The 10,117-nt window shown below is 40.6% G+C and overlaps 1 protein-coding gene across 1 annotated transcript; it reads right to left on the reverse strand.

The window, feature by feature from the left end:
* Positions 1-8,179: 8,179 nt before the first annotated feature.
* On the reverse strand, positions 8,180-9,133 carry LOC115468208 (olfactory receptor 52E4-like). Its single transcript, XM_030199745.1, has one exon. It carries the CDS (start codon positions 9,131-9,133, stop codon positions 8,180-8,182), a length of 954 nt encoding a protein of 317 aa, XP_030055605.1.
* Positions 9,134-10,117: the final 984 nt, after the last annotated feature.

Genomic DNA, 10,117 nt, shown 5'->3' on the forward strand with positions numbered 1-10,117 from the left:
CAACTCCAGGCTCCGCCCATTCTGCCTCGCCTCACCCTATGCATGGAATCAACTTCCTGTGGCCCTACGCCAAGCCCCCTCCTACCCATCTTCAAATCCTTGCTCAAAGCCCACCTCTTCAATGTTGCCTTCGGCACCTAACCTTAGACTGCCCCAATTTGACTGCCACTACTTGATTGTCTGTACATTTGTCCATTATATTGTAAGCTCTTCGAGCAGGGACTGTCCTTCTATGTTATATTGTACAGCGCTGCATAACCCTAGTAGTGCTTTAGAAATGTCAAATAGTAGTAGTACTACTACAAATCCCAGGGCAAGCAGTTGCTTCCCATGTCTGTCTCAATAGCAGACTATGGACTTTTCCTGCAGGAATTTGTCCAAACCTTTTAAAACCCAAGTATACTAACCGATGTTACCACATCCTTCAGCAAAGAGTTCCAGAGCTTAAATATTCGTTGAGTGAAAAAAATATTTCTTCCTATTTGTTTTAAAAGTATTTCCATGTAACTTCCTCGAGTGTCCCCTAGTCTTTGTAATTTTGGAATAAGTAAAAAATCGATTTACGTCTACTCGTTCTACACCACTCAGGATTTTGTAGACTCTATCATATCTCCTCTCATCCGTCTCTTTTCCAAGCTGAAGAGCCCTAACCTCTTTAATCTTTCCTCATACGAGAGGAGTTCCATCCCCTTTATCATTTTGGGCGCTCTTCTTTGAACTTTTTCTAATTCCGCTATATCTTTTTTGAGATACGGCGACCACAACTGAATGCAATACTCAAGGTGCAGAGGTACCATGGAGCAATACAAAGGCCTTACAGTGTTTCTGTCTTATTCACCACCCCTTTCCTAATAATTCCTAGCATCCTGTTTGCTTTTTTGGCCACCGCTGCACATTGAGCAGAAGATTTCAGCGTATTATCTACAACGACACCCAGATCTTTTTCTTGAGCGCTGACCTCCAAGGCTGCTGATGCTGTGTGGGGAACCAAGATAGTGGGGCCACAGCCTCAGTGACCCACCCCATTCCACTACCTATGCAAAGATCAAGGGACCTCTCCACTCACATACAGTAGCACCCCGTAGGCAGTTTTGAAGGAGTAATTGTTGGGTACCTTGCTTTTGAAGATTTAGCATGGAGCTTGCACCTCTGTGGGCTGCAGAAAGGTTCCCCCGATATGTGCATCCCCACTCTTCAAGATGTTTGCGAGGGGGGAGGTTGGATAATCATGAGATTTCACTGGTGGAATGGAGGAAGTAGATATTTGAGTAAGAATTGTTTGTTCTATAGATTATGTTTTATATAATTTTTCAATTACATTAAAGTATACATATTGTATATTTTTACATAAGTACGTAAGTATTGCCATACTGGGACAGACAGAAGGTCCATCAAGCCCAGCATCCTGTTTCCAACAGTGGCCAATCCAGGTCACAAGTACCTGGAAAGATCCCAAAACAGTACAATACATTTTGTGCTGCTTATTCTACATAGTGGATTTTCCCCAAGTCCAATATAATAATGGTCTATGGACTTTTCCTTTAGGAAGCCATCCAAACCTTTTTTAAACCCCGTTAAGACTAACTAATTTACTACATTCTCTGGCAACGAATTCCAGAGTTTAATTACATGTTGAATGAAGAAATATTTTCTCCAATTCATTTAAAATGTACTACTTTCTAGCTTCATTGCGTGCCCCCTAGTCCTAGAATTTTTGGAAAGAGTTAACAAGTGATTCACGTCTCAAAGTTTCTTTCCCTATGACAATGGCAATATTATTTTGACTCCTATATCTAAAAATACCCAAACTAGCCCTAAGTTTAGTTTCCAACTACAGACCAGTAGCCTCAATTCCTCTTCTTGTTAAAGTAATGGAAGGACTTGTCATGCGCCAACTTATGGAGTATCTCCAGGTTCAGCCATTTTGCATAGTTCACAATCTGGTTTTAGGCCCTCTTACAGTACAGAACTATGCTTACTACCTTCTTAGTTAACTTTAGGAGATAATTAAATTTTGGCAACAAAATATTGATACTTCAATTTGATCTATCCAGTGCCTTTGATACTATTTATTTATTTTTTATTTGTGACATTTATATCCAAACGTACAAACAGTGGATCCAAAAAAAGTCCTCTCACAATAGGTGTCTTCCTGAACAAGGTCTTTATTCAAATCAATAAAAACAACCCGACACGTGACGTGTTTCGGCCGTGAAGGCCTGCGTCAGGGGTCTATTGATTTTTGATGCAAAATACTTTGTAAAACAGATGAGTCACAACCAATTTGGAAACATCTTCACAACTGTTTAAAAATGCAAATTTTCCTCCCTTAAGGCACACACTACTTAAGCTTAGTGTTAGAGACCTCCAGTTCGAGAGTGCCGAAAGAAAGCAGATCTCATCTGTTTTACAAGGTATTTTGCATCAAAAATCAATAAACCCCTGACGCAGGCCTTCACGGCCGAAACACGTCACGTGTCAGGTTGTTTTTATTGATTTGAATAAAGACCTTGTTCAGGAAGACACCTATTGTGAGAGGACTTTTATTGGATCCACTGTTTGTACGTTTGTCTTCGGTTCTCCTGTGGAGAGATCACCTTCTGTAGGTGTTTGTTTCGTTTGACATTTATATCCCACATTATCCCAAACAAGTTTGAGTTCAGTGTGGTTTACAATAAACTGTATAGGATACATAACAAAGAATAATACATAAGAAAGTAATTTGTTGTAAGAATCCAATTTTACAATACAGTATCATAAACATACTGGGAAAACTATGGAAGTTTAACATTTAGAAAATCTATTATGAATGAGAAATTGTACATGAAGCAAAGAGAAAGTTAATGGTAAATAGAGTAATAACCAATTCAGGTAATAATTAATTGTCTGAGATATGGTTGTTCTTTGAGAGGGTTTGTTTGAATAGGAACAATTTGAGGATTTTGTGGAATCTAGTATATTCCTGGATATTTCTTGTTTTGGGTGGGAAGGAGTTCCACCATTTGGGTCCTAGGTAAGTGAAGTCTGCAGAGTGGATGGTTTTGTAGATCACTTTTTTGCAATTTGGGAGGTGTAGTCTGAGATAGTTTCTTGCCTCATATTTAGTGTTTCTTTGAGGTAAGTTTATTAATATAGTCTGGAGCTGTGCCGTGTAATATTTGAAAGATAAAGTTACATAATTTGAAGGTGATTCTTGCTTTGATGGGAAGCCAGTGTAATTTGATTAATAAAGGGGAGGCACTTTCAAAATGAGAGATTTTATATATGAACCTGGCTGCAGTGTTTTGAGGTGTTTGGAGATTTTTCAACAGGTTCTCCTTACAGCCAGCATATATGGCATTACAATAATCGAATTGGGTAAATGTTAATGACTGAACCAATAGACTGAATATTTCTGATGAAAAATAGGGTCTGATCCTTTTAAGTTTCCAAAGAGACCTAAATGATTTTGTGATTACTGAGGACATTTGAGTATCAAATGTTAAATGTTTATCTATAATTATACCTAGAATTTTCAGATTATTGTCATTGGGGAATGAAGTGTTGTGAATTGTGAAACTGTTGTAGTCATTTTGGTCAAATAGGTTGGTAATGACCATGAATTTAGTTTTTTCTTTAGCTTTAGTCTGGATTCTGAGGCTCAGGTTTCCATCAAATTCCATCAAATTCCTGTTGGTGATCCTCGGCGCCAATTCGGGGTGGCCACCGGGAGTTGAAGTCTCGCGAGGTCACTTCAACTCTTGGTGTCTATTTTGGATCGGCGCTGGGGATCACCGGCGGGGGGGGGGGGGGGGTGCATGCAGGGCGGCACTCCGGGCGGGGGGGAGGGGGCTCTTTCCTGTCCTGAGGGGGTCACTGGACCACCAGGGCGGTAATGAGGTGAGGGGGGGGTTGACAAGGTATGTGATGGGGGCGGGGAAAGTGTGACAGAGGGCGGGGCAATTGTCCTCCTTTTTGGGGGACAAAAAATGGTAACCCTAAACCAGTGTTACACCTAATCACACTGACCACCCTTCAACATCTTCAGTCCTTCTGTGACTGTTCTCTTGTGCTTGACTGCTTAAATATTAAATGCTTTACTTTTTGTCTGTTTAGATTGTAAGCTCTTTGAGCAGGGACTGTCTTTCTTCTGTGTTTGTACAGCGCTGCGTACACTTTGTAGCGCTCTAGAAATGTTAAATAGTAGTAGTAAATTTAAGCCAAGTTTTGCCTTTTTGTAAGATGTCTTGAATATTTTTTTTTGTTACATTTGTACCCCGCACTTTCCCACTCATGGCAGGCTCAATGCAGCATGCAATGGAGGGTTAAGTGACTTGCCCAGAGTCACAAGGAGCTGCCTGTGCTGGGAATCGAACTCAGTTCCTCAGGACCAAAGTCCACCACCCTAACCACTAGGCCACTCCTCCACTTTTTGAAGTTTATGTATATGGTAACATCGTTAGCATATATGAATGTTTTGAATTTTGCTGTTTCTAGTCTGTTACCTATTGGTGACATCATAACATTAAACAGAATGGGCGATAATGGAGAGCCCTGAGGGACACCACAGTCCGGTGACCAAGGAGAGGATAAGGTTCCTTTCATTTTCACTTTGTAAGATCTTGTTATCAGGAATCCTTGAAACCATTTGTGGACTGTGCTACATATACCAAAGTTGTCTGGTATGTTTAGTAGGATATTATGATTTACTACATCGAATGCGCTAGACATATCGAACTGCATTATTAAGATCTTAGACCCTATGCTAATTTCTTTTCTGAGATTTGATACTAGGGTAGTTAGGACAGTCTCGGTGCTATAGCAAGGTCTGAAACCTGATTGCGATTTGTGTAATAAGGAGAAATGTGATCATTATACTCTTTTAAATATTCTTGACTATTATGGAATCTGTGGAGTTGTCCTGAAATGGTTTTCTGGCTTGTTAAGATCTACAAGTCAAACAATCAGGTGTACTTTCTTCCACTTGGTCTCCTGGCTGTAGGGTCCCTCAGGGTTCCCCTCTTTCCCCCGCTTGTTTAACATTATGATGATACCTCTTGATCATAGATAAACACGGTCTTTCAACATACATATATGCTGATGATGTCACCATTTATATCCCATTCTCTAAGGAATTATTTGACATAACTCACATGATTAATCTAAGGATAAAACTTATGGAATCACGGGCTTCTAATTTCAAACTAAAACTTAACACAGATAAAACTAAAGTTTCTAATTATAACTAATCCTCACCATCCTATGAATCTTAGTAACTTTATTATTAAAAGCAAAATCTATTCCCTTGAGTCATCAATGAAAATCTTGGGGGTCACAATAGATTGTTTCCTCACCCTTGAAAACCAAGTCTCTAAGTTGACCTCGAGTGTCTTTCACCCACTTTGGAAGCTAAAGAGATTGAGGCCATTTTTTTTTCTAAATCTGTCTTTCGTACTTTGGTTCCAGTGGCGTTCCTCAAATCTCCTACTAAAATGCTCTTTGGAGCTGTGAAAGTGTTTGTGGGTAAATAGTGTCCCAAAATAGTGAGTTTCCACCCTGAGGATGGAGAGTTGGTGATTCTGCAAGATTTGTGTGTCTGAGTTGAGATATGGTTTGGGCCTCAGCTCTTCCAGATAGACGTAGTAACCCTGACTTTGCTTTTATTTTCTAGCCTGCATTGTCCTCTCTCCCAGTCCTTGAGAGTCACATACAGGTATAATTGTGGCATTTGCAGAGATGTTTCATTTTGTTTTAACAAATGTTTCAGGGCAATTTTTTTTAATTAAGAGGTGACTATAGCTACTGACCACACAAACAAAGAAACAAAAAACCACACTCATGGCCAAAAATACATTTTGCTCAATTACTGAAAAGTGAAGGAAAACACAACACTCTCAATTAAAGGAGGGAAAAGATCTCTTAATATTGTGGCAATAAACATCGTAAGTACAAAAGTATTGCCACGCTGGGACAGACCAAAGTTCCATCAAGCCCAGCATCCTGTTTCCAACAGTGGCCAATCCAGGTCACAAGTACCTGGCAGAAACCCAAAGTGTAGCAACATTCCATGTAGAACCCCAAAGAGTAGCAAGATTCTAGAATTCTAAAGAATAACAAGATTCCATGCAGAATTTCAAAGTGTAGCAACATTCCATGTAGAACCCCAAAGAGTAGCAAGATTCTAGAATTCTAAAGAATAACAAGATTCCATGCAAAATTTCAAAGTGTAGCAACATTCCATGTAGAACCCCAAAGAGTATCAAGATTCCATTCAGAATCCCAAGCACATAAGTATTGCCACACTGGGATGGACCGAAGGTCCATCAAGCCCAGCATCCTGTTTCCAACAGTGGCCAATCCAGGTCACAAGTACCTGGCAAGATCCCAGAAAAGCTCAATACATTTTATGCTACTTATCCCAGAAATAAGCAGTGGAGTTTCCCAATTTAATTTAAGTTAGTCAATTTAATAATGGTTTATGGACTTTTCCTTTAGGAAGCTGTCCAGACCCTTTTTAAACCCACTAAGCTAATCGCCTTTACCACATTCTCTGGCAACGAATTCCAGCATTTAATTACATGTTGAGTGAAGAAAACTTTTCTCTGATTCGTTTTAAATGTAATACTTTGTAGCTTCATCGCATTCCCCCTAGTCCTAGTATTTTTGGAAAGAGTAAACAAACGATTTGCGTCTACCTGTTCCACTCCACTCATTATTTTATGGACCTCTACCATATCTCCCTTCAACCGTCTCTTCTCCAAGCCTGCTGGACGGTAGTCGCTCCCCTGTCGATCACAACCTTGTGATATTAGTGCCACCACCAGTGGGTTTCCTGATGAAGCTAATGCGAAACGGGTCCGTCGGGACCACACTGTTTTGAGCTATGCAGCAGGGGTGGAGCCATGCATTACACGAACGCTGCACTACTCGGATAAGTTCAATACTCAGTCTTTAGTGATGTGCTTTCTGGATAACACCAGATGTGATTTTTGTTACTGAGTACTGCTTGATCAAGTGAATAATTATTTTGAGGGAAAAAAATTTTTAGGAGGGTTTTGATCCATGATTACTTTTTCACTGGGGGCAAAAAAACAAAGAGCAGCAGAAAGAGTAGTGCGTTGTGATTTTATTGCCACAGTATTATGAGATCTTTTCTTCCTCTTATCATTGAGAATGTTGTGTTTTCCTTCACTTTTCAGTAATTGAGTAGTCTCGTATCATTAGTGAAGTGGATCTTAGTGAGTTTCTACCAAAAATACATTTTGCCTGAAGTATGAATCTGGTGCAAAGCGAAAACTGAGATCTGTGTTCGTACCTCTCCTTACCACCACGTCGTTCCTCCAGTGTCTCTCCCTATCTCTATCTCTCTTGTCTGAACTCCTTCTCTCCCACAAACCTACCCACTCACCTCCCTTAGGTTTCCTTGGCAAAGTCCCCCACCCCCTCCTCCCGGCCCCTTCATATCTCAGCATAACTAGAACCTGCATTCGATTCTAGTCCCAATGGAGATCAATATGATAAAGAAGAGCAATGCAGACAACGACATTTATAGTTCATATAGCACAGTGAATATTGATGCAGCACTCGTCCAATAAGTAGAAATCACAAGAGTCCCTGCCCCAAAGAGGTTACAGTCTGAAGTCATTAAAAAAAAATCACGTCTCTTCATTCTTAATTATAACAAATAGATTGATCAACAAGTTGACTAATTCATGTTACAAATGTGCTGACTCTACCTCTATAGCGCTGATATTAACAGCTCTTTATCGTTATATAGCACAACCAGACATGAACTGTGCTGACAGAGTTCTTCCACTGTATAAGATGGAGACGAGGTCAGTGTGGTCAATCTCTCTCTGTACGAAAGACTATGGCACAAAATGGCTCTCGAAAGCGCTATAGCCGTTTTGTGCCGTAGTCTTTCATACAGAGAGAGATTGCCAATAGGAGGAGACTTTATTTCATGACTTGTCTGGGAATATGTTTCACATGATAAATTCCTAGACCCCTGATGCAGGCCGGCAGGTCCGAAACACGAGTCGTGTCGGGTTCCCCTTTTTATTAAAGATTGATGTTTAATAAAGATTCCTCCAAGACACCATCTGCAAGAGGTTTTTCTTTCTTCTTTTTTCTTCTCCACTGTTCGATGCTTGGTGTTTTCCTTCAGTAGAAGATTTTCTTCTGCTTGTGTTTGATGAGGTCAGTGTCCCAGAATTCTTTTTATATCAACCAGCTGAAGAACGGACTCGCGAATTTGTTTCGTTCTCACTCCGTAAATGACTGGGTTGAGCATGGGGGGCAGAAGGACATACACGCTCGCTACAATAATGTGGACGTGAGGAGCGATTCTGTGTCCAAACCGGTGAGTTAGAAAAGAAAAGAAAGCCGGCGTGTAAAAGATTAACATGACAGAGATATGGGAGCTGCAAGTGCTGATTGCCTTCAGGCGGACTGCCTTGGATGGAAGGCGCAAGACAGCCCTCAAAATCAAGACATAAGACACAGCTATGAAAGTTATGTCAAAGCCCAACACTGAAAAAGCAACCATCATACCATATATATTATTAATGGTAGTATCGGCACATGCCAATTTCACTATGCCCATGTGCTCGCAATAGGAATGGGCTATGACGTTGCCCTTACAGTAGGGGAGCCTGACAGTGAGATATACAAATGGAAGCACTACGATTACATTCCTCATCAAAACAGCTATGCCCATCTTCACGATGACGGTGTTGGTTAAGACCGAGGCATATTGCAGAGGGTTGCAGATGGCCACATAGCGATCATAGGCCATGGCCAACAATATTCCCGACTCCATACCTGTGAATGAATGAATGAAGTACATCTGGACCACGCAGCCTTCAAACAGGATTTCCTTGGAATGAAACCAGAAGATGCTGAGCATTTTGGGAAGTGTGGAAGTGGACAAAACCAGATCTATGACCCCTAACATGCAGAGGAAGAAGAACATGGGGGTGTGCAGACTTGACCTTTTCTTGACAATAAACAGGATGATGCAGTTCCCAAAAACAGCAATGAGGTACATCAAGCACAGAGGGATAGCGATCCAGCATTGAACTGCTTCCAGCCCGGGAATGCCGATCAGGATGAAGATGGGTGGGTGGACGTTGCTGGCATTAAGTGTGAACATGATGTGGTACTGAAGTCATCATATTCAGTTACACCACAGTTTTCTTTTTCTAGAAACAAGCACAGGATTAGTCAAGCAATCTGGATTTCTGAAATATCCAAAGGCCACGGTTGTCTTGTCACTTCCCGTCATTAACACTGGAACAAGGGAAATGAAGATATGTAAGGGGCAATTCTATAACGTGTTCTAAAAGTCAGGGGCCCAAGGCACCCCGTCATAATAGCCCTGACAAAATAGCCTTATAATAAAATAGCCCTTGACAAAATGGCCCCTTGACAATGGCTCAGTATTCTAAACAACTGGTGGCAGATAGTAATGGGGAAGTGAGTATTGCCTGATTGGGTCATTTTGTTGAGGGAGGGGCTAATATTTTGTCAGGGGCCATAATATGGGCAGGCTGTTTTGTCAGATACTATTACGTTGGGGGCTTTTTTGTTAGGTTTTTTTTTTTTTTTAATCATTTTTATTGAGTTTTCAAGAAAATTTAAACCAACATACAACAGCAAAGAACAAATGGAGAAAGCCTTTTGACTCGGTACCGGCACCCAAGATCTAGGCGTTATGCTAGTGTTCTACAACAGCAAATTTGTGCCCCTAGTGCATTATAGAACACTAGCGTAAGTCAGTGTCTAAAGTTAGGTGTCTAATTTCTAAATATTCAGAAAGCTTTTGACAGAGTTCCTTAAGAGAGACTCCTGAGAAAATGGAAAAAACCATGGGAAAGAAGACAGTTTTCTGTTGTGGACTGAGAACTGATTAAAAGATAGAAAACGTGATAGCGTAGGGTTAAATAGCCAATTCTAGTGTCACAAGGATCTCTACTGGGACTTTGCCAAGGACATCCCTCAATGTAAAACTTCCATTTGTAGGTGATGAGATCTGCATCTATGTAATCTTTCTTCTTGCTTTCTCCTGCAAGGGACTTAGATGTAATTGTTTGCCTATAAGACCCATCTGTGATTGTTAGTGTAAAAAGAAAAATAA

The sequence above is a fragment of the Microcaecilia unicolor genome, chromosome 4 (assembly GCF_901765095.1).
Source record: "Microcaecilia unicolor chromosome 4, aMicUni1.1, whole genome shotgun sequence".
Lineage (NCBI taxonomy): Eukaryota > Metazoa > Chordata > Amphibia > Gymnophiona > Siphonopidae > Microcaecilia > Microcaecilia unicolor.